At 41.1% G+C, this 26,377-nt stretch overlaps 1 protein-coding gene across 1 annotated transcript in view; it reads left to right on the top strand.

Moving 5' to 3' along the window:
- The window catches only part of FAM234A (family with sequence similarity 234 member A), a gene marked incomplete at its 5' end in the record, with an annotated part of 537,904 nt that overhangs the window by 344,727 nt on the left and 166,800 nt on the right, over positions 1-26,377 (top strand). Inside the window, 1 exon segment of the mRNA XM_044089425.1 lies at positions 4,578-4,718. Within this exon segment, the coding sequence (XP_043945360.1) occupies positions 4,578-4,718 (141 nt within the window).

Genomic DNA, 26,377 nt, shown 5'->3' with positions numbered 1-26,377 from the left:
TTTCATGCACTAGCCAGCCTGTAGACCTTGGAAGTTTTCTTTCATAGTTCTGGCAGCACTGTGATCTGCCTGCCAGATTTGACCCTCATTTATGACATTGTTACTAGTAATTGTCTTCATAGTCTGGTGCCTTAGTCTAGGGTAGGATTGCAGTAGCGGCAGTATTGATTTCTACTTTGCATTTGTGCTTCAGTACTTTTTATCACTGTATATGTCTGCTTAAAGATGAAATTCCAGTAGTCTGGTGACTTAATCTGTGGTGTGATTTCAGTAGTGGCAGTATTATGAATTATGCTCCAGGATTTGTGCTTCAGTACTTTTTATTGCTGTATATACTTGCTTAAAGTTGCATTCCAGTGCCTTTGTGTACTTTGCTACTGTTTTTCCCATGTCCTTTGAGTCTGCTCCACCAACTACAAAGACATTAAGTTAAAGATGTCTGAAATTCTAACTATAGAACTAGAGCTCCAGTTTTTTTCCCAACCTGGCCACTCTTCTTATGGTTTCAAAGTGATGTGTCTGTGGCTTCCGCTCTTATGCTAATCTGATTTCCATAGTCCATTCGCCCCTCTCTTTCACTGCTGTTGTTGTGTAACCCCTTGAAGTACTTTACCATCCATTGTTTTCTATATATTCGTAGTACTTAGGTGCCCGCCCAGCAAACCAGTATTGCACTTGAGTAAACCTCTATCACTACAAATTGTCTCCTGCTCATTTTCCCAGCACTCACATTTGTTTGGTGCCCTTGCCACACTCTGAGGGGGTCCTGAGTTAAACATGCTTGATCCTTAGCAGTTAAGGGATGTATTTTATTGTTTTGCATTTCCGTTAACTGTTTAGAGTGCTGCTGCTTTGCTTTTCCATTATATGCTGATTTTGCATTTAAGTAATTCTGAAGGTCCCTAATACTTGAAATTGTCTTGTCAAGGTAGTTTAAGTTTTGTTATAGCATTACACTTCAAGCAGTCTTTCTTGGTGGTGTTACATCAAGAGGTTAATAGTGCCCTGTATAGGCACAATGCCCAGAAAGTAACTTTCATCAATAAAAGTTCCCTTAGAACTGAAACCTGCAACTTAGTGAGGCAGTATACAAAGCCATTGTGCAGAGAGAAGCTTGAGCAGCTAGTTTGTACATTAAACAGCACTACTATCAAATCTTGGCACAGGCTAACCTAGTTGATTGCCAAACCCAGGGACCACCAAAGGAGACATCTGTATGACCCAGTCCACAAAGTGCAGTAGCCCACCCAAATACAAGTCCTGTTGTCATGGATATGCAATTTCCAAATGCCTCCGTAGCCAGCTTGGTGGTTGTAGGCATCCTGACACAATGTAACAATTGTCTCATGTTCACAGACAACCATTTAATCCTTAAAAAACATAGTATGTGAGATGAACATACAGTTCATTGGATGTAAACATCTTGAATACAAACAAGATTTTCAGGAACACACACTACATCCAGCACACAGTGTCCAACACACACACACACACACACACACACACACACACACACACACACACACACACACACACACACACACACACAGGCCAACCTTTGCTGAGGCACAAAAAAGCAAGCTTCCTAAACCTCAAATGTCAACTTTATTAACGCAAATACCTTTGAACAGACAGTGCACACACCTCCAGAGGTTCAAACATACTAGGCCTCGTACTTATCAATATGGGAGAGTGCTGAATCCCCATTCCCTCGGTGTCATGTCCTTACTGGTGAGGTCGGACCACAAAGCTGTCTCCTTCAAAATAAAAATCAACATAGTCACCTCAGCAAACCCTGTAATAATTAGGAAGTATTCCAAAGCAAACTACATCCTATTAACCAATAGTTTGTCAAAATTCAGTGCCCCTCCCAACCCCAAGCACAGAGCAACATATGCGGAAATTGTCCGGAGACCCTGTACAACCGTGTAAATGGCTGTATAAAAGCTGCTGTACCTATTAAAAGTAAACCCAAATAAACCACACTTGTGGAATCCTGTCCTTAATAGGGTACATAACAAAAGGAAAAGCCAGCACTAAAATCAGAAAGAGCAACTCCCATAATGATAGGAGTACTCCAATTAAACTAAACAGGAAACTGAGGACTAAGTCCAATAATGCCATTTGTGAGATCAAGATAGCCTCAAAGGCCAAAGACAACCACAAAGCTTTCTACAGCTATGTCCAAAACCTCAAAGGCAGCACACATCAGTGTGTTGAACTGGTGGTCAGTGCTGCCATATTTACTGAGCAGATCAACATAGCAGATTTGCTGTCTGACAAATTCGGCTGAAACTTCTCCCCCTGCCTGCTCCCATGAAATACCTACTAGCATACCCCCCTCAACTATTAACAGGGATCAGGTCCTGTTGGTACTCATGAATGCCAAAAACACAGCATCAGTAGACTCTAACAGTATCAAATGATGCCTTCTAAATAACCTGAAACATGACCTATCAGGACCACTTGAGTCACTTGTCAACTACAGCCTCTAAACAGGCATTGCACAATGATAATGGAGGACTGCAGTGATTAATGCACTTCACAAGGAAATACAATCAGTCAAATCCAGAAACTACAGACCTATTAGTCTGACTAGTCTAATATCTAAAGCCATGTAAATGGTCATCAAAGATGTAGGCTACCTCCAAACACTGGACCCAACCCAGTTTGGCTATGTCAAGGGAAAGTCATGCCTGCTAAACCTGGTGGACTTATTTGACAAGGCCACCAAGGCAATGGATGAGGAGAAAGCAGTGCATACCGCCTACTTCAACCTGGCTAATGCTTACCCCACATGGGTGTAGTTGACAAACTCACAGAACTGGACATAACCCCCCCTCCCATAACTGTCTGGATTACCAGCTGGCTGGCTGACAGGGTCAGGGAAGTCAGGATTGGTCATAACCACCTCCACTAAGAGACTGACTGGTCACCAGTGGGTTACCGTAAGGCTCTGTGGGTGGGACCACTCATATTTGGCATTTACTTCTCGGAGGTAAAGGCTAATGTCAAGGGCCTTTGGCTGACCAAGTCGCAGATGACTGCAGATTGAGAGCTATCATATAATCCCATCATAACACAAACATCTTACAGGTGGGTCTAACACAGACAAATGACTGGTGCCAAAGTCATGGACAATAACTCAATGCCATGAAATGCATTATAGTGTCTATTTGGAAAACTGTCATCCAGGCTAATTACTCCATCAATAAGACACCCCTAAGAATTGACCCAGTAGTCAGGGATTCGGGAATATAATGTAGGCAGTAATCTGTCCTTTGACCAATATGTGGCCAAGGTAGTAAGAAAATCATTCCATGTTGCCTAGCTTATAATAAGGGCATGGCATTCAGGTCCAAGGAAATCATAGTGCCACTTTATTTGGCCCTTATCAGATACATCATTGAGTATAATGCCTTCTTCGGTATGTACCTGATCAGACATATGCAACAGTGGGAATGCCCACATAGATGCCTTAAGAATCCAGGGTATAAAAACATTGTTTTATATGGATAATCTTCAAGCCTCATCTTTGTGCTCTCTTCTACAGGTTACTAAGAGCCAATCTATGCCTGGCATACAAGGCATCCTCGAATCCAGCTCTGATGGACTTTTTGCACATCTGCAAAATGTTCAGCATCAGAACCAGTAGATCCAAGGATTTAAATTTTAGTTGTGGCATAAGTAAGGCATGTTGGCAAAACAGATGTGTCTCAGAGGATTGCAGTGCTTTGGAATAGGCTCCCCATCCACGTGAAGCAGTGTCCATATATTTAAGCGTAATCTCGGCCAATAGATCAGAAATCAGAAAGTCACCTAAGGTCTGGCCTCCATATTTCTGATAGTTTGGGCATTACTGTCTGACTCTAATGTATCCCCTGCATAACCTCTAGAATCTTCCTAACTAACATACCCATGATACATAGGGACACAAATGGGTTGGATTGCATGGTTAGGTTTGTAGTCCCTGGTGGTCGATAGCTTAGTATGTACCTATGAACCTAATAATGCGGTGGCCTGGGAAGCACAAGGACTTAATTTAAATTGACCATGCCCACAGACTACTGCACTTACATGCAGTGCCTTAAACTGTCACTATCCAATAGAGCAATGTCCCAACTATAAATCACAAAACCATTGAGTATGTAAAGAATCAGTGCAAATAGCTTTGCATACTTATCAACCTGTCTGTGAATCACAGCTGAAGTGAGATCAGGGGAAATGAAACTGAGATGCAAGCCAACACTCAAAAGGGAGCATTCACCAGTATGTTAATGAGTAGTTCAATGCAATACACTTGTCCACTACAAGCTAAAAGTAATTCAGCATTGATTTTGAAGCTAGAATGGTGATCGCTGATGATTTTCATAAGGACTAGATAAGGATAGCCATATGAATGTTCCTATTCCACCAGATCATATTGTAAAAGAGTAAACACTGTAAATATTTTATAGACAGTTCATTAAAAGCTGGAATCTCTTTACAAAGGATGACTTGCAATTTTATGTTATGTTTTTCTTTTAGTCAGATGACGATGCATCTTAAAATGTGATTTTAATTTATGTTCTTTTAAGTTCCAGTGATGTCAGGAATGTGTTGACAGTTCCGGGTCAGAGTCCCCAAAACATTTTAGCATTGTCATCCAGCTGGACTGAGCTGTTGAATGGCCAGAACCTTCGCAGTCTTTGGAAAACAAATACATCTCATGTTTTCAAGTAAGAAAAATTCTGTTTATTGAAATCCAAAGATAAATTAGATAATGTCCAATGTTTCTGTTGTTTTACTTACTTACTATGAGAATATGCAGATAGATTAGTGTTGCTGTCTGAGAGATGAGACATGGTTGACTTTTTCAGCAAATGTGATTTATTATTCTGTACGTTTAACATGTTTGTGTAATAATAAAGCTTTTCCATGTAGAACTGTCCAAGTAAAATAGTAGTACAAAAGCTGCAGTGACTGCTTAAGGTACCTGTTAGGAGACATGTCTGGCTTTGCTTATAAGATTTTAGGGTTATTCTTTGAAGATTTACCTAGTCAAAATCCTCAAGATTTCCATAGAATTAAAGCTAAAAATGGACTTCCAAGATGTCTGCACACTGAGCATTGGTTTAATTTCAGCTCTCCCAGTGTGAAAACAGAAACACAGAAAAGAGAGCCAGTGAATGTGTCTTTTGGGGTAAATTTCAGTTACTGGCTAGTAAATGTACTACCCAGATGCCAGCAAAGATGAAATTTAGAAAACCTGAAAGAAAATCAACCACAAAATGTGAGGAGAAAAGCTAGGAAGAATCCTGCTGCTGTTCAGCAAAAAGCATTTCAAGCTCCAGCTTTGGTGCAAGACATGACTTCAGTAATCTAGAGGAAAAAAGGTCAAATTGGCTCATAGATGATTAAAATAAATAAAACACTGAAGGAGTTTATCAGTTCAATTAACAAAAAGCTGGAAAAATGAAAGAAGCTTTAAACAAATGTTCAAATGAGCTGATAAAACAGAAAAATCAGAGGTCAAAATGAAGTAAAGGCTGGCTGAGTATGAGAATGCTCAAGAAGAGATTCATAGGTTCATAGGTAGGTACTAGGCTATTGGCCCAAGGGCTAAGTAAGCCTAGCCAACAAGGTTCCCTTCCCTGGCTTATGCCACCCAAGAAAGTTATTTTCCTGTTCCCCTGTTGAACAGAGCCGCAGAAGTGATCCCCGGGGTGTATTTCCTATTTCTCATCCACTCATCAAGATTTTTCTTGAAGAGTGCTAATGAGGAACTTTGCTTGACATAGATGGGTAGCTTGTTCTAGAGTATGGGAAGTCTCTGGGACAGGAAACTATCCCTCAAGCATGTCCTGTTTATTGTGGTGACAAGGTTTAGGTCTCTAGAGCATATAGCTCGGAGGGATTGGGATTTCTTTAGGTGCAGCATGTCCAACAGCTCTGGGTTTGACATAGCTTTGTATGTTAGGCAGAGATCAGCTCGGAGTAGGCGATATGCTACGGAGTAAAGCTGGAGTTTTTTGAGACGGTAAGTGTAGGGCATCTGTTTGAGGCCAGTAATCCTCTTTGTGAGGTACTTCTGTGGCCTTTCCAACTGCTGCAGATGTCTTGTGAGGTACATTCCAAAAGGGGTATTGTACTCTATAATGGGTCTAATGAGTGTCGAGTAGAGGGGAGCAATGACCTCTTTTTTACTGGATGAGAACCCTTTTGTGATGAGGTGTGCTACATAGAAGAATTTCCTGACTACTGTGGCGATGTTATTATAGGTTCATAGGTTGGTACTGGGCTATCTGCCCGAAGGCATATATTAGCCCAGCCACGTTGTGCGGTATTCACCGCCCCTTTAGTAGTTCCCTAGACCCTTGTACTAGCAGCTAGTACCCTTGGCCCCTATCTAGTAGTGCTGTTGGTGTGTTCCCCGGTGTGAGCTTTCTGTTACTCATCCACTCCTCAAGGTTCCTCTTGAAGAGTGATAGTGAGGGTGCCCCGTCTTATGTAGATCGGGACCCTGTTCCATAGTAAGGGAAGTCTCTGCGAAGGGAATCTGTCCCTCCAGCATGTTCTATTCATTGTTGTGCTGAGGTTTATATCCCTAGTGCATGTAGCTCGAGTAGATTTGGTTTTGCTAAGATGGAGCATGTTCAACAATTCTGGGTTGGACATGGCTCTGTACGTTAGACAGAGATCGCCTCTGAGAAAGCCGTATGCAACAGAGAACAGTCTTAGCTTTTTCAGTCGTGCTGCATAGGGCAACTGTTTGAGGCCAGTAATCCTCTTGGTTAGGTACCTCTGTGGTCTCTCCAGCTGCTGGAGATGTCTAGCCAGGTACATTCCAATTGGTGCATTGTACTCAATAATGGGTCTGATGAGGGAAGAGTAGAGGGGCACCATTACATCCTTAGATCTTGATGCAAACCCTTTCGTGATCAGATGGGTCACATAGAAGGATTTTCTAACCACTTTGGCAACATGGTTATCAAAGGAAAGCTGACTATCTACTTGGGTCCTTAGATCCCTTATTTCTTCTTCAGATTTCAGGGGATTACCTCCTATGTTGTAGTTTGCGGGTACTCTGTTTTTTCCAAAGGGGATTACTACGCATTTTTTTTGCATTTAGCTTGAGACCATGACTTTGACACCATACATCAGTCTCATTTAGGCCCTTCTGGAGGATCTCCATGTCGGCCGGAGACTCTGTTATAGCACCCAGTTTGCAGTCCGCAAACTTAGTCAGCCACAGCCCTTCCGTGCTTGCCTGTACTTCTGAGAAGTATATGCCAAACAGGAGGGGTCCCAGGACAGAGCCCTGAGGCACACCACTCGTTACTGGTCTGGATTTGGACATAGATCCCGCTACTCTTACTTTATGGGATCTGTCTGAGAGCCAGTTTGCGATCCATCTTGTGACGTAGGGGTTTATGCCCAGGCTGGTGAGCTTATCAATAATATCTGAATGGGGAATGGTGTCAAATGCTTTAGCAAGGTCAAGGTAAGCCGTGTGTACCTCCTTTCCCTTATCTATAGCCTGAGAAACTGTCTCAAAGAAATCCACCAGGTTTAGGAGGCATGATCTGCCCTTGACGAAGCCGAACTGTGTGGGGTCCAGCGACTGGAGGTTCCCAATCTCTACATTTATGAGTTCCATAATGATTCGCTCCATAGCCTTACAGATCAGACTGGTCAGGCTTATTGGTCGGTAGTTCCCAGGGTCAGTTGTGGCCCCACCCTTGTGTAGCGGGACCACTGTTGCCGTGTGCCATTCTATGGGCACATATCCTGTGGAGAGGCTGAGACTGAACAGGGTATTAAGATGTGGGGTTAATTCCTTTTGAAGCTCGTGTATGACACAGCCTGGGACACCATCTGGTCCCATGGAGGCAGTGTTTTTAGCTTTAGATAGAGCCTTGTTAACCAACGTATCAGTAATAACTGGGCTTACACAATCCCCTGGAATGGTAATAGGCCCTGTAGGTGGTAAGGGGGGGGGAGAAATTTGCACTGAACCTGTCAGCCAAGATGTTGGCAATGTCAGAAGGGTCAGTGTATTTTGTTCCATTTTGTACTAGCTCAGAACAGACCTGAGTGTTGCCATTTAGGTTTTTGACGTAGCCATAGAAGTCCTTATGGTTATCCTTGGCATCCTTGGCAACTTTCTTTTCAAAATTAGCTTTAGTTGACTTGATGAAGGCCCTCAATTTCTTACTAATGCTGATCAGGGATGATTTTTCTACTTGAGATTTGGCCTTTTTTTGTATAAGTCTCCTCCTTTTATTGTAAAGTTTGCTTATGGCCGGGATCCACCAGACTGGTTTCTTCTTGCTTGAGGAAGGAGTCTTGGTTTTATTTGGGATAGCACGGTCCATGAAATCCTGAAGATGCATATAGAGTGCCTTGGTGTAGGATTCCGCATCCTGGATATCATTATCCTTCTGCAAGAGACTAGTGAAGCTTTCCACTTCGGATGCAAGTAGTTTAAAGTTTGCTTTGGAAAGGTTTTTGACTATGGTTTCTTTGACTGGGGGAGGTGGAGGGGTGAGGATCTCCAGGGTTATCAGTTTGTGGTCGGATCTGAGCAAGGAGGGAGTGATAACGGGTGTGGTACAATGGGCGCCCATAATTTGTGATGATTAAATCCAATATGTTGTAGTTGTTCAAGGGCATTTGAATTTATAAATTCTATGAATCGCTGAGCATAGGAGTTGGAACATTGGTAGTTCGCCCAGTCTATACCAGGGTAGTTGAAATCACCCAAGATTATGGTGTTGGGTCGGACCTTTATATTTTCCAATGTCTCAAGGAATGCAGAGTGAGCATCTTGAGACATGGTGGGTGATCTATAACCGGCTATGGCTTGAAATGTGGTTTTGCCTGCTGATAGTTACACATGGATGATCTCTGGGGCATCATGCTGCGCTACTAACCTGGAGATATGGGTATCCTTGATGAATATGGATACACCTCCGCCATTTGTACTGCGATCCGGTAACTGAGGCCAGAAGGTATGATATGAATTGTAACCTGGCAGTGCTGGGGTGCTCTCTTGAGCCTTGAACCAGGTTTCTGTCACTGCACAAACATCAGTTTTCTCCATGCTGAGGAGAGCCTCGAGTGTGTGCATTTTGAGGTTGAGGCTTCTGGCATTGAGTAGCATTACCCTTAGTTTTTGGTTACCTGTGCTGGTTACGATGGTTGGTTTGTCCTTTGAGCCTTGCCTAAAAAAGGCACTATGGGGACGGCAAGAGCCTTGGCCAGTATTCGAAAACCTAGGGGTGACAGGTGCAACCCATTTCTGGCAAAACAGCGAGGCTTGTCTATCATGTCATCCCAGGCAGACAGACACTGGATCCCCTTAGAATGACACCAGAAACTTAGCCAATTGTTGAAATTGATCATTTTGTCTTTGTATTGTGGTATCATTCTAGGTGAAGGTAGTATGCTACTCAAGGTCAGGGTCATACCAGCTTGGGCTACATGATCAGAGAGCTCCTCAATGTCTCTTTTCATGTAGTCCAGGGAGGTACGTCTTAGATCATTCACACCAACATGTACAGTGACAGCGTCATACTTGTACTTGTTCTGGAGTGACCCAAGTGCCTGTGTTATGTGGCGGATCCGAGCACCCGATAGGCAGCTGACAGTAACCTTCTCCTTGTTCAGCCTGGTGAGTGGAACATCCGTGTGCCTTACTATAGAGTCTCCTGTTACTAGCATGTTAGGTATGGTGTTTTGCCTTAAGGGCTGTTGTGAGGCACACTGCTGAGGTGAATTATGTGTTTTCTGTCTTGTGTTTGAGGGTGCAGGTTGCTTGCTTGTCTGCTTTGGAGGACACTGTTTCTTTTTCTGATTGGTACCTAATGCCTCCAAATATGTTTTTGTGTACTTATGCGTATGTTTTGCCGGTGCTTGTTTTGTAGATTCATGTGTGACAGGTGGTGTGATGCAAGTATGTCCCTTATCCTCATGACTGTCTGTTACAGTCATGGGTTGAGAGCGCTTAGCCTCCAATCTGGCTGTGTATTTGCATCTCTCACAAGTGTTTGTGTGTAGAGGTAAGAGGAGAGGGTTATTTGTATACATGAGGCAGTTGTGATATTGCCTCAGGATGCCCAATTCCACCAGATGAACTGGAAAGTACACCTGAAGCTGGCCTCTGGACATGCTTTGAAGAGTAAATTGAACTTAAGTCCTGCGGACGATCGAGGGTCTTATGCTATATTGTAATAGTGCTGTCTAGGATGTTTGGAGAATAATAGTGCTGTCTAGGAGATTAGGACAAGTGCTGATTTCTGTTTTGCAAGTGCTGCAATAAAAGCAGCTGATCTGAAGCACTTGAGTTGAGGCTTGCCTAGTTCTAAGGGAAAATTTACAACGCAGACTTTTTGGGGCCGGGAATAGTATACCCCAGCTAACCGGTGCTGCCCGATGCTGCTTTGTGCGCAAGACCGCGCAAAAAGAGAGTTGCAGGGCCTTTCCTCTAGATAAGTGAGGAAAGTGAGTACAAGAGCTGTTTTTCTCTAAGCAAGTGAGAAAAGCAAGTACAAAAACTGTTTTCCTCTAGGTAATGAGGAAGATAGAGCGCTATAGTAATTGGTAGCTTATTTAGTGCTTACAAGTTCTGAACAGGTGCTGAGCATGAACAAGCAAATTTAAGTTTAAATTTAACAAATTAAATTTAACAAGCAATTTATCAAAGGAGAGACTACTGTCCACCTGGGTCCCAAGGTCTCTTATCACACATTCGGCGTTAAGTAGACTGCCACCTATGTGGTAGTTCATGGGCACAGAGTTTTTACCAAACGGGATAACAGTGCACTTTTTGGCATTGAGCTTGAGGCCTTGGCTCTGACACCAGGCATCTGTCTCAGTGAGGCCCTTCTGTAGGATGTCCACATCATTTGGGGACTTGACTATGGCTCCTAGTTTGCAGTCATCTGCGAGCTTCATTAGCCAAAGGCCTTCTTTGTTAGCCTGTACTTCAGAGAAGTAGATACCAAACAGGAGAGGTCACAGGACTGAATCCTATGGTACTCCACTTGTCACTGGTTTGAAGTCGGATTTTGAGTCTGCAACTTTTACAGTGTGGGTTCTGTCAGTGAGCCAGTTGGCAACCCATCTTGTGATGTAAGGATTTATACCTAGTTTAGTGAGTTTATCTATAATTCCAGAATGGGGGATGGTATTGAAAGCCTTGGCAAGGTCAGGATAGGCTGTGTGAACCACCTTACCCTCGTCTACAGCTTTGGTGAATGCCTCAAAGAAGTCGATCCGGTTCAGGAGGCATGATCTACCTTTAACATACCCGAACTGGGTGGGGTCCAGAGTTTGGAGGTTACCAATGTCTTTGTTTATGAGTTCCATGATGATACATTCCATGGCCTTACAGACCAGGCTTGTCAGGCTAATAGGGCGATAGTTCCCAGGATCAGTGATGGCTCCCCCTTTGTGGAGTGGGATAACTGTTGCTGTGCGCCATTCAGTAGGTACAAAGCCTGATATGAGGCTATGATTAAACATGGTGCTTAGGTGGGGAGCCAGTTTGTTCTGAAGTTCGTGTAAAACGCAGCCTGGAATGTTGTCTGGTCCCATGGATGCTGTGTTTTTGGCTTTAGAGAGTGCAGCTTTTACCTGCGTAGTTGTGATTACAGGGGCTCTGCATTCTTCCTGTATAGATATGGGCCTTTTGGAGGGTGAGAGGGGGTAAAGTTAGCATTGAACCTATCTGCCAGGATGTTGGCAATATCAGTTGGTTCTGTAATTTCCGTGTCGTTGTGCTGTAACTCAGAGCAGATCTGGGTGTTGCCATTGAGATTCCTGATATAGGTATAGAAGGCTTTGTGGTTGTCCTTAGAATCAGTGATGATTTTGTTTTCGTAGCTAGCTTTGGAGGATTTTATAAGGCATATTAGCTTCTTACTGAGGCTGACCAGGGAGCTCCTCCACTCATGGGATTTTACTCTCTTTTGCAACAGTTTCTTCCTTCTGTTGTAGAGTTTGTTTATGGCAGGGGACCACCAGATTGGCTTCCTTTTTTTGGAAGATAGCGTCTTGGTACTGTTTGGAATAGCATGATCCATGCACTCGTGTAAGTGCTTATAGAGTGCATTTGTGTAGGATTCAGCAGTCATAACTGTGTTGTCCATCTGCATGGGTGTCATGAAGTTCGCCACTTCTGTCTTAAGAAACATGAAGTTGGCTTTGGAGAATTGTTTTTACCGTGGTTTCCTTGATGGGGGGGTGGGGGTGGGATGTGGATATCTAGGGTGAATAGCTTATGGTCAGATCTGACCACTGTTTCAAAAAGTGGTAGAATTAGAGGATAGAGCATGTAGGGGAAAATCTCAGATTTTGTGATGTACCAGAGAAACTGGAAGGAACCGACTGCATTAATTTTATGAATGCACAAATAAGCAACTGGACTGGTTTTCCACAGCAGGAGTTTAGTTTATTTATTTTACATTTGTTTACCGGGATAGTCCGACTGGGCTAGTAGCCCATTTTCAGCTGAAAGGCTCCAAAGATAGTTACATACATAGTAGATAGATTATACAAGCAAGATATAAACATTTACAAGGTAGATATGAACATTTAAAATGCATAATAAAATGAAACATGGTGAAATTAGATAATAAAAATAGCAATATAGCTAAACATTATTATCGATTATATACAATATATAACATAATACTAGGAAAAAAATCCTTTACTATATGACAACCTGGTAGTACTGTGGGAAATAAAATGAGAAAGAGGAGTTTAGCCAGGTGTAATGCAGGTGCAGAGCCAGTTATTAAGGAAATGTTGTCTGAGTAGTTGTTTAAACATGAAGCTGGTGGGGGTAGTGAGTATGTATTGTGGGACTGAGTTCCAGGTTTTTGCAATGTGATTAGCAAATAGAGAGTCACCAAATGAGTTGTAAGATTTGTGTGTTTGTAGAAGTAGTTTGTTGGATGTTCGGAGTGTACGTGATGCATGGTAGGGTTGGACAAGATTTATTAGTGATGGACAGGCATCTGGTTGGAAAATGATGTTCTGAGCAATTGTCAGTTGATTAAGTGTTAGAAGATGCAGCAGCTCTAGCCAGTGAATACTTCTAAGGGCATTGCAGTGGTGAACTCTATGAGGGAGGTTAGCAGCAAAATGAGTAATTTTGTGGTAGCAAGTCTCTAGTTTGGAAAGGTCAGATTTTCTAAGGTTGGTGAAAATGGGGGAGGCGTAAAGAAGAGTGGACAGAAGGTGAGTTCTGGCAAGGGCCAATTCTGAGTGAGGGATGAGGAATGATCTGGATCTATATAGGCAGTCAAGTTTTATATGTGTTTTCTTGATTGTTAAGGCAATGTGTTTGTCAAATCTTAATGAGCTATCTATTGTGACTCCTAGAAGTTTAGTGTCATCTGTTGGTTCTATTTTGGTGCCATTGGAGGAGAGGATATATAGTGGGGAAGAGGGATCAGTGGATTTATTATGTGTGATTAACATAAGCTTTGTTTTGTTGGGGTTTAGTGTGAGTTAGTTCACCTTGAGATATAGTTCTATATCTAAGAGGAGTTGTGTTTTGAACTGTAGTTCTAGATAGGAGTGCGCTGCACAAATGACTGTAGAGTCATCAGCATATTGTGCCATGGTAGCATGAGGGTTAACGGAGTTAAGTTTAATAGTAAAGATGGAGAAGAGTAAGGGGCCAAGTACTGAGCCTTGTGGGACACCAATAGTAACAGGTACAGGAGGAGATAAGTCATCAGTCCATTTAACAATGTTAAAGTGCAGTTTAAAATATACATAAATAACATTAATTACCTTTAGTCTTGAGTCTTCAGGATGTGCAAAACATTTTCTTTTTATTTAAATCCACATACGTCAGTGCTGGGAGACTTCTTCTTTCGGCTGCTCCCGTTAGGGGTCGCCACAGCGGATCTTCTGTTTCCATTTCTTCCTGTCCTCTGCATCTTTCTCTGTCACACCAACCACCTGCATGTCCTCTCTCACCACATCCATGAACCTTATCTTAGCCTTCCTCTTTGCCTGTTACCTGGCAGCTTCATCCTTAGTATCTTTTTCCCAATATACTCTGCATCCCTCCTCATCACATGTTCAAACAAACGTAATCTTGCCTCTCTGGCTTTGTCTCCAAATCTTCCAACCTGGGCTGACACTCTAATATACTTATTCCTAATCCTGTCCACCCTTGTCACACCCAGTGCAAATCTTAACATCTTCAACTCTGCCACGTCCAGCTCTGACTCCTGCCTTTTTGTCAATGCCACTATCTCCAACCCATATAACATAGCTGGTCTCACTACCATCTCGTAGACCTTCCCTTTCACTCTTACTGGTACTCTTCTGTCACAAATCACTCCTGACACTCTTCTCCACCCACTCCATCCTGCCTGTACTCTCTTCTTCACCTCTCTTCCACACTCACCATTACTCTGAACTGTTGATCCCAAGTATTTAAACTCATCCACCTTCGCCACCGCTACTCCCTGCATCCTCACCATTCCTCTATCCTCCCTCTCATTCGCACACTTATATTCTGTCTTAGTCCTGCTGACCTTCATTCCTCTTCTCTCTAGAGCATATCTCCACCTCTCCAGGGTCTCCTCCACCTGTTCCCTACTCTCACTACAGATCACAATGTCATCTGCAAACATCATAGTCCACGGGGACTCCTGTCTGATCTCGTCTATCAATCTGTCCATCACCATTGCAAATAAGAAAGGGCTCAAAGCTGATCCTTGATGTAATTCCACCTCCACCTTCTACACAATTTAAAAGCAGTCTCACCAAGCAACAAAAATACACACTCTATTTAATTTCTTATCAGTAACATGCATGCAGAATACTGACGTGGTCAAATTTCTGCAAACCCTCGTGCTTCTCTGTTAATGCTGCATGTGAACAATCATGTTTTTTTAGTACCAGTAATGTTTTAGAAAAGTACAGGCCACCTGGCTTGTTAAGCAGTCTTGTTTCCTGACCTTGTATATTTTAGTGTCAGTATATTCTAACTCCCCAACATTTCTTGTAACTATCCATCTCAGCCTGGGAAGGTCAGAGCTTACACACAGTGTGTTCTTTCTTGCTTTCAGAAACCAGTCTCTGTAACATCATTAACTCCTTCAGCACTTTTTTTTTTTACATTCAGTTATCTGTTAATACACTTGCAGCTTGATATTAGAATGTAGTTGTGAAACACTCAGAACTACAATAAGTAATTGTGATTTGCATAACTATGCATCTATACTACATATAATTTTTAACATGAACAAATATTAAATAATTGATCAAACATGTTTGTGAAGAAATTGTAAGTTAATATGCATTTTGTGAAGAATAATCATGAGTAATACATTTTTCTTTAACATACTCCCTCCTCTGACACTACCAGTGTCATAAAATACGCAATTATATTTTGATTTTTTTTAACTTTGATAAATACGTTTCATCTGTAGTGATTGAGTTTTCATTCATCAGGTACAAGTGGCATTTCACGTGCAGGTGCGATCCAAGTCTTTGTGATTATAGCCTTTAGAACAGAAAAATTCCAGTATAAGAGAGGTAGATACTCCACAACAATCGAAGCAAACCAGATAAAACACGAAATAAAAGACTGTCAAATAAAATAAAATCCTTTATTCGAATAAGTAAGCGGATGTGGATATCACATGATACAAGGAACAACAGGAAAAAGGGGGGGGTAAAAGAAAAATCTAAGTAACATCCCCCTCCCTTTTTTTCTGTTGTTCCTTGTATCATGTGATATCCATGTATGTTTCTATTGGTTTTTAAGAATGTGCTTTTGCTATTTAAATGGATTTTATGCTGTTGTTTCACTTGAAGTCTGATGAAGCGTTCTAAGTGACGTGAAAGCGCTTACTTATTCGAATAAAGGATTTTATTTTATTTGACAGTCTTTTATTTCGTGTTTTATCTGGTTTGCTTCAATTGTTGTGGAGTATCTACCTCTCTTATACTGGAATTTTGACTTTTTTTGTGAGGAGATACTTTACCCTGCATTTGTGTGTTTTTTCTTCTACATATTTTGGTTTGCTCACATCAGGGACATGACAGAAGGAACCAGAATTGTATCTGATGGGATTGCAGATTCTAGGTCATTTGAACTTACAAAAATGCTTTCTTTGGACAGTAATCCTTTATTGAGACTGTCGTATGCTGAGTTGGCTAAATCAGCACTTAAACATAAGGATACAGGTATACAGATAGATACCCTACAGTTGATGAGAAAATTGGAGGATATTACGAGTAAAATTAAGAATGCACAGTGGCAGAGGAGACACATGGAAGCTTATGTTGAGTTTAAAATTGTTCCAAGAGGCCTCCGTATACTACTAAAAATGCCAACTTTTGGTTCAACGTATCTAGACCTTTTGTCTAAATGGCAAAGGCTTAATTTAGACACAAGCCATGTGTATATGAAGCTTTTAATAGAACAATATACTTATCTAGAGCAAGAGCTTCAACAAGAGGCTCTTATAATAGAGAATAAATTAGTTACGATGTTTACTGAGTCCCAAAAGAAAGATTTTTATGTGGACATCTCTAATACATTGCAAGCACTTGACAATAAACTATTGCTGGTGAAGAAAAAGAAATTAGAACGCGACTGTTTAGATTTTTCGAGAGGGAACGTATTTTCATGGCCAAGGGAATCCAGCAGGACATTTCAGGCTGAGACTCACTCTACCATAGCTGCACCTTCGACTATGAGCACTGTATCTTCGGTCCCCTCTACTTCCGGTGGTGTGTCCTCATCTGTTGCTGCACCTACTACACACATTGGATCGCATTCAGCCATGCGATCGTCTTCTATTGAAGAGAACAGTATTTCTGGTCCTGTTTCCGAACAGGTGCTGCGTAGAAAAACTACACCAGTGACAGGACATACTTTAATGGCACCCGAATGTGATGATACGACTCTTCGCTTTCCTCTCCCTTTTCGCGAGGATTACAAACAGACTTGGAGTCCACAACAGAGAGCCAGAAAGAGGAAAGTATCGGGAGGGCCTTTCGAATTTCAGAGGAAAGCACTGAGACCGGTAACAAGGACTTAATTGTCAATTTATCTAGTTATACTTTGTCGGACATTGAAAAGAAGTTATTAAATAGAGGTCTGTCCTTTATCCCTTCTCAAAGGGTTGATGTAAGTGATTTGATAATAGACATTAAATGTTTTATCAGGAATGTGGCCTTGGGGATGCAATTTGATGTTAATGACAATGTAGGAACTAATTTTTCTATATTTAAGAAACCTTCAGTATACACTCCCATTTTACATCCTTTGTTGGAAAGTTTTGAGAAAGCTTGTAGTAGTGATTTTTTGAGACTGTTTGAGAATGAAAGAATAAAACCTGATTTTTATAATTTAACTCGAGAGGAAAAGTCAGCTTTACTGGGTCTACAAAATAATAATGATATTAGGATTAGACCAGCTGACAAAGGTGGTGTCACTGTATTGATGGATACTTGTTACTATAATAGTACTATGGCCAATATGTTGTCAGATAACACTACTTATTCAAAGCTTAATATGACTGATTTAGATAGGCTGATTAAAACAGTGTATGCTGATTTATACGATATGCTGATGTGTGGTATTATTAATAATGATTTATACAGGTATTTTTTAGTGGAAAAATCACTGATACCTGTGATTAGAGGTTTACCTAAAGTACATAAGACCATGAATAATCCTCCACTTAGACCTATAGTCTCAGGAAGAGGCTGGGTAACTGAGACTATGTCTATTTATGTGGAGAAAAATCTGAGACCTATAGTTGATTCCACTAGCTCAATTTTACATGATACTAAACAGTTCCTTGAAACATTGTCACCATATAATGGAAATAATAAGTTACTAGATTCGGATTATATGGTGACATTAGATGTAACGTCTTTATTTACATGTATACCGAATGATGTAGGGATTGATTATTTGAGGTTATATCTTTTGAGTAAAGGAATGAACAATACTGTTGTTATGAACATCACCATGCTGTTAGAGATGGTTCTCAATAATAATGTATTTACCTTTGATAATGAATATTATCTTCAAACAAGAGGTGTAGCAATGGGCACTTCATGTGCCAATTTGTATGCAAATTTAGTATTGGCATACTGGGAGGCCACTTATATATTAGAACATATCAGATTCTCTAAATTCATTAAATATTACAAATGTTTTATGGACGATGTTTTTTTGATTTGGGGAGGAGATCTGGACACTTTAGAAGATTTTATTACGTATATAAATGGAACCACAACTTTTTTAACACTAACAAGCTCAGTATCACAGATTAAGATTGACTTTTTAGATGTCACATTGAAGAAAGATAAAGGTATATTGGCAAGAGAAATATATAGGAAACCCTGTAGGAGGAATGCTGTCCTACACAGGGATAGTATGCATCCACCTCACATACATAAGAACATTATTAAGAACCAAATAGTATGTCATTCTCGTGTAATAAGTGAAGATTCTACCTTCTATAATGCGATTACAGTAATGGAGCAAGAGTTTATAGATAGAGGATATCATGGTAGGGATCTTCAGATTTTCCATGATTTACAACGTGAGCGTATAGTGTCACCTTATATTAGAGGTGGATGTACTACCTCTGATGGAATAGTCAGAAGGGAAGAGAGGAAAAGAAGGTTAGTCATTCCATTTACTAATAATAATACTTCTATTGTGAATATAATTAAGAAGAATTGGAATATTTTATTATTGGATGAAAATATTAAGGAGTTGGTAGGTGATAATCCAGCTTTTAGTGCTAAGAATACCAAGTCTCTCAAGCGTATGCTTTGTTATGATAAGAGAACAGAGAATAGGATGGGAACACATGCTTGTCGTGGCTGTAATCAGTGTGAATTCATACTGAACTCTAATATCTTTCAACATCCAGACACTGGGGTTAGATATGAGTTTAATGATTACGCAGATTGCAAATCAAGAAATGTGATATATCTAGCTCTATGTAAGAAGTGTCAATGTTTCTATGTGGGGAAGACCAACAGAACATTGAGGGAAAAAATTAGAGAACATATTTATGCAATTCACAGAGAAGATGAGGGTAATGCTTTAGCCAACCATATCTTGCAACATGATTCTACACACGTTTTTAGATTTATGGTTATAGGACGTTTATATATTACTGAGATGCTAGGGAATATTGGTAATAGTACAGAAAAGGAAGAAATAGGTGGATTATCAAGTTAGCGGCTGATAAAGGCCATGGTTTGAATAATAAAATATCTCTGAAACCTTTTTTAATGGATAGGCCATATAAACATTGATTTTTATAAACATATTTTATTATTGCTTACATGAGTTTTTGATGTATGTATATTTAATTTTTGCCCTTGGATGTTACTTAGATTTTTCTTTTACCCCCCCCCCCTTTTTTTTCTGTTGTTCCTTGTATCATGTGATATCCATGTATGTTTCTATTGGTTTTTAAGAATGTGCTTCTGCTATTTAAATAGATTTTATGCTGTTGTTTCATTTGAAGTCTGATGAAGCATTCTAAGTGACGTGAAAGCGCTTACTTATTCAAATAAAGGATTTTATTTTGTTTGACAGTCTTTTATTTCATGTTTTATCTGGTTTGCTTCGATTGTTGTGGAGTATCTACCTCTCTTATACTGGAATTTTGACTTTTTTTGTAAGGAGATACTTTACCCTGCATTTGTGTGTTTTTTCTTCTACTTCTTTAGAACAGAAAATATTAAGACAATTAAAAGAATAATACCAGATGTCCTTCAAGAATGCAACTGCAGTCCTGATATATGGGTTGTCCTGCCTCAGGCAGCCCCTCGGTCGGCCGGATTCCAAAGTCTGGGTCCGGCGTCGGCTGATGTCGCCTCCTCCCCGACGTCAGAGCGGCTGGAGTATAAAGGCATCCGCCGACGCCATCTTCTTCAGTCTTTCTTGCCGCGCGATGCCCGAAGCAGAAGCAGTTCGCAAGTGCCGGTCAGTCAGCTCCTGTGTTTCAGTTACCAAAGTCATCTAAAAGCTAAGTACCCCATTGGGGAATATTTTTGCTTGCCTCAGCCGATGTCAGAAAAAATTGAAAAAGTTAATAATTGTTTGTCTTGTGGTAAACAAATACCTCATAAGGACTTCCATTCTTACTGCCTCCCTTGCCTGGGCCCAGACCACGATGTCTCGGCCTGTGCTGCCTGTGCTTGCTTTAATAAGCGCACACTCAGGCGCCGGGCAGAATTTTCCGAAGACTTTTTTGGCGAATCTTTCGCATATATCATGCCGTCGGAACAACCGACAACACAAGCTACCAAAAAACGCAAGGACCGGGACCGACATCCTCGGCCCGCGTCGTCCACCGATACCACGCCTAAGCCCTCCGCGAGTGCATCGGTCCCTTTGGAAGCGGTAATTCTACCGTCCCAGGCCAACGACATCGCGTTAACGCGTTCTTTGGTCCCGGAGACCACAACGGTGCCGGTTGTTGATTTCCCACCAGAAACCGAAGCTCTAGATTTACCCGACACCATTCCTGTGGACAAGGTTACCCCTGCACGTGGGGCAGCTAGGCCTCCGGTATCCATGTCCATCAAGGCCTTTGCACGTGCCAAGGCTGCCAGCCAGGCCAAGGCCCATCCTAAACCTACTGTTCAGGGCCCCTCTTCTGATAGACAGATCATGACTCTTGCTGCAGATCTAATCTCTTTTATCAGGGGGTCTCAGCCGCACCCAGACAAAGGTTCTCAGCCGCCTGCAGATAAAAGGCCTAGAACTGAGCAGGCCGACACCCTCTCTTCAGATGAAGCCTCTGGGGATTCAGAGCACTCAGATACCCAGGAAGAATCCTTCCAGGCCTATGAGGACTCGGATGCTGAGGATTCAATTCCCTCTGCCTCCCCTCCAGAGGATATTTCTTTTGGTGAAGTACTCCACTCCATGAGAGAACATTTTCAGTGGCATGGTCAGGAATTTTCTGACTCCAGGAAAAGGCTACGTACCTTCCTTAAGCTACACCAACACAGGCCTTTAGCTATTCCTCCAGTGCTGGATGTCCTTGATGATGTATATTCAGACTCCAGTGCTTCGCCTGATTCTCTCCCTCCTGCTCCTGTCAAGCCTGACAGATATTACAGGGTCCCTGAAACCCATAAGCTTCTCTTTAAGGCTCACTCTGTGGATCTAGAAACTATTTCACAGGGCCCCAAGGCAGTGGCTACTTCCTCGGCCAAAAACCCTCTGCCCGCTGACAGGGAAGCTAGGTCCCTGGAGAGATGGGGCAAAAAAGTTTATACCTCTTCCACCCTTGCCATGAGGTCACTCAACTGCCTTTTTCATATGTTTCAGTACCAGGATTACTTAATGGATGATTTGCCAAAAAAGTTAGCCTCTCCTGAGCCTATAGATAGAAAGGCATTGCAGGATCTGGTTCATAACACTCAACAGGTTAGCAATCATTTTCTTCAGTGTGGTTATGATGCATTGGAAGCTTTATGTAGGGCAGCCATGACAGGGGCCGTTATTCGTAGACATGCTTGGTTGAAAGAACAGCCTCTGCCAGACCATGTTAAGCTCCTGGATGCACCTCTGGAAAAACAGAAGCTTTTTGGTGCTAATGCACAGGATGTGTTGAAGTCTATTGAGGAAAAGGCTAAATCAGTACAGACTGTCAAGGATTTCCTCCAGGTTCACCCCCCCCCCCCGATTCAGCAGGAATTGGCCTTCAAAGAATTGGTCCTTTCCAGACTCAGACAAGTTACAAAGGGGAAAAAACAGGTGTGCTCAAGGTAGAGGGCAATACCGAGGCTCCTACAGGGGCCGCCAATGGCAACCACCAAATCAGAGAACCTTTAATATACCAGTTTTCAGGTTACCAAATACACTGCCCAACCATCCAAAACATGTCCAATTTGAGAACTACTGTCCAAATATCTGGCAGTCTGCTCCAGGACATTGGCCAACTTTTCCTGTTTATTATGGTAGTCAGTAATACAAGAACAACAATGATTTTTTTATGAGGGAACATGATCCCCCCCCTTTTCTAGGAGGCATTATATCGAGTGCCAATTGGTTCTGTAACACTACAGTTCATATTGCAGTCATGTTTTCATTTGTCATTGTAATGTGATATGAAGTATGGTTAGCTACCTTCTGAAGAATTTGAGCAAGCATGGTGATTTCAAGCATTGTCCTTTGCACTTCATACCCAGGAGTTAACTGAAAATACTTGTTTTGTCCAATGGATTACTCACTTATTTTTCAGCCTACCTGCTGGTGGGTGTTTGAAATGTTGAATAGCAGGAATAATATAGCCTACAAAGCATCATCCAGACCGGTTTGTGGGAAACCAGGGGTAGGCATGATCACCACAAATGTAGTAATGATCCTCTGTCTGCCTATGCCACGCCCCAAGTCATAGCATCTTAACTGTAAAGAGTTCAACATACTTTCATGTCTAGTGTTGTTGTATTTGCTGATTCCCACTGGCACAGTCCCATTTCTGGCATAACATGTGTACCCACAATTTGTGGTGGCAACCTGAAGTGAAACAACCTTTAAAAATTAGTCAGATTGCACCAGATTAGATCAGCGTCACTAAGTTCTTTTTCAAATGTTACCTGTGATGCAGGAATTGGAATCATGGGAATTCCTGCCTTAGAATGTTGAGGTATATGTGAACATACACAACAGTTTCTCACGGCATATTGTCAAAGGAGTCTATATTATAACATTGAATTCTACAAAGATCGAATGTTATAATATCGAACCCAAAACACTGAAATCCAAAATCATTGAACAGTCAGAATAGCTAATTTATTTCCCAGGGAAAAAATTTGCTATTCCGAGAAACATACACACAACACAAACACACACAAAATACAGCAATCCACACACATACACTTAAAATCCTACACCTAAACTAAACTTTACATACACTACTAGCTATCCATTTACCTTAACCCAACCCTAAACCTAAGGTCCGTCACTATCGCACACTCACCTCACCCGCGCCCTAACCCTAACTCACCTAACCCACCCCCTAACACTAACCTACACACAACCGCACACTTACCTGACCCGTGCCCTAACCCTAACTCACCTAACTCGCCCCTAACCCTAACCTATACACAATCGCACACTTACCTGACCCACACCCTAACCCTAATGTCCACACAACCACACACTTACCTGACCCGCTCCCTAACTCACCTAACCCGACCCCTAACCTACACACAATCGCACACTTACCTGAACCCAACCAGTAACGTTCCAACATATCAAACGCTGAAAACAGCGAAGCCACAGCAACGGCCCACCGAATTCTTTCCCTGGGAAAGAATTCAGTGTCCTGCACCTTCTCTGGTTTCAGTGTTCGTCATTACGGGTTCGATATTATAACATTCGATCTTTGTAGAATTCGATGTTATAATATAGACCCCTGTCAAAGAACCAACAGGAAACTGATTTTCTCTTGACCAGGTTATTAAAGGAAACAGCAACAAAAACAGAGCAAAAGTAGCTGTTGTCATCGGATTCATCATGAGGTGCTATTTTAGTTGAATTTTTTCCTTGTATGTTTCACTGGGCAGATGATTCATCCTTTACACTTTGATCTTCTTTCACCAGCAGTGATGATTCGTCTGGAGCACACGGCAGGTCTTCTTACAGTGGGATGAGTGAATTCAGGTTGGTTGTCTTGCACAGTGGACTGCAGTCAGGGTGGTGAGGATTTCAAAGTAAAGGGCCTTTTCACCTCTGGCTTAAACTGTTCATTCTTTGGAAGGTTTTCACATAAACCCAGTCACTCTGCTGCAGATAGTGACAGGGCTGATCAGGTGGTGGAGGAAGAGATACTGTTGTAAGAAATGAATATTTTTTTTTGTTATCCATTAGGGTGGATCTTTTCATTTGACACAGTGGGAGCAAATGGAAGGGCTATGGGTCTTCCCATTAATTTTTTATAGGGTCTCAATTTCCTTGTAGAATTTAAAGTCTGTAACCATTTAAGTTTTGCTTAGTACAAATCTTTGAAGAAAATTTTTTTTTAAAAAAAAAGGTCCTGTTAACCCTCTCTATTAGTCCAGATGATTGCAGATAGTTGGGACAGTGAAGACTAAAATTAAAACAACTGATAGTACAAGGTACACCAAATTACAGAATCTGCTTTGTGATATGAGTGAGCTTTTACAAAACATACAGATTACTAATAGGACATTATTGTAAATTATGTACTTTAGTCATCTGGACAAAGTCCAGCTCTACATTAACAAAAGGTCCCCAAGGTGGTGGTAGCTGACACTGTATTTTAAGCAATCGCACAGTTATTAACATACTGAAGTATCAAAGAGAAGACATGAGTGGTATACCAACTTCGGGTAATTTGATTAAATAAAGCTGCCTTACCTGCATGGGCTAGTAAAAGATATGCCCTTACCAGGTAAGGTGGCAAGGAGGGAGGCATCACCAGTCGGCCGTCTGGATGTTGCCATACTCCATTAGAGGATTTAACATATCCATCTTTGAGCCACTTTTGAACTTTTTCCTGTGATGCCTCAGCTTGAAAATTGACACTATTAAAATCAGACATGTCATTATTATTACAGTTTTACAGTAGCATTACATAAGAATTATTACTTTTATAATCTACTTGGTGGCATAATATGCCAAATTATCTATGCCCTTTTAGTAGGCATTCAATGAAAATTTTTAACAGAAAAAAAAACACTTTTTTTTTTTTTTTCATTTTGAGCAGGTACGTCTTCAGTTTGATCTGGCGTTGTGAATAGGAATGTCCTTTTAAGTCCTTTCTAGAAGAAAGCAAATAATTAGTCACGCACACACAATCATGCTTTTTGCCATTTTCAGCAACAGATAACAAAGATGCAGGATTTAGAACAGAACAGCGTATTAGAGAAACAGATGGATCAGGAAAAGAAAAGTGCACATTTATATTTAGTTAGACGTGCAGTCAAGAAGGGCTGAGTTTCATTTTAAGTAATAAAGATGATTCAGAGTGAAGGATAGCTACTGTATGTTCCTACTCTGTGATATTAAATGACCAAGATAACGTACCTGAGGTAACCATAGCTGTAATTTTTTCTGTTGACACTTTGTGTTCTTTTCCTGCAAGGATAGTTAAAAGATGCAGGGTATTCTGCTGAAAAGAATTAGATGCTATTAGTAAATCATTTACATGTTGCACTAATACAGACCCACCTGGAAATGTCACATTCTTTAAATATATATTTTTTTTAGAATTTGATGATAGAAAAAAAAGAAAGATACAGTGTATCCTTATGCACAGCCGGCCTTAGGCATAGGCGAACTAGGCAGCCATCTAGGGCGCTGTACAGGACAGCCTCGTAAAGGGCGCAATTTGTGTTTATTTATTTTAATTAATTTACTGTTCTTATTAAGCGAACGCATAATAATAAGGTAAATTAACTAAAATAAATAAACCATAGGGCACCGGAATCATAGGGAGAGGAGGGGGAAGCTAGCGCCCCTCCCACTTTTATACCTGCAGGTTGGCCAGTACTTTAAGAATTAACAAAACAAAAAAAAAAAAACTTCACTCCACGGTAGTGGAGTCAGTAGTGGAGTCTTCTCCTTTAAGGAGGAACATGCATGCGTCACATCCACGTATGCCACTGTGGATGTAAACATGTTCTACAGTTGCATGTGGAAATTAAACAAGCAGTTTAAGAGAAGGGTTAACGCCATATGTATGCGTGTGGCTATTCAGATTAAAAAGAAGGTAAGTGTATGTGTGTGTGTCTGTCTGTTTAAACTGGGCTTGTGTGTGTGTGTGTGTGTGTGTGTGTGTGTAATGAAAACAATAGTTGCTAGAGAAACAGAAAAGAAAAGCAAACTATTTTTACAATAATGTGCCCTCTGCTGAGTTTCTTTCAATTTTGTAAAAAGCAGACATGCAAGAAAATAATGCCGATCTACATTTTCTGAGAACCTTACAATATACCCGTAACAAATTTCCATTTTTATACCGATGCAGCCTACATTTTTAAATGCTGTCAGACTTGTCAGTTGAAATCCGGAGAAAGGCACAAAGCTGAAAGAAATTATGGCAAGGACATAAAATCCAAGGCATTGTTAATTTGCTAGGATATTTTTCCAGAGTTGATGATGCATGACACTATACTATCTCTGACAACACAAGATAACATACCTGTTGGCTACAGTGATTTATACAGACCTCTGTGATTTTTGCCTTTAAGTTTAGCCTTACCCTAATCTTAATTTTCTTTATAACCATAGATCAATTTGTACAGTACATTAATTATTAAATCAATGAATTGTGGTTCATGGGTTATGTCTTTACAAAAATATATCATCACTACTCCATAATGTCTTTTCTAAAAATAT

This window comes from Protopterus annectens, chromosome 12.part0 (genome assembly GCF_019279795.1).
Source record: "Protopterus annectens isolate FY-2018-M chromosome 12.part0, PAN1.0, whole genome shotgun sequence".
NCBI lineage: Eukaryota > Metazoa > Chordata > Ceratodontiformes > Protopteridae > Protopterus > Protopterus annectens.
Note: the sequence above shows the minus strand (reverse complement) of the source record. Positions and strands in the feature narration are given on the sequence as shown.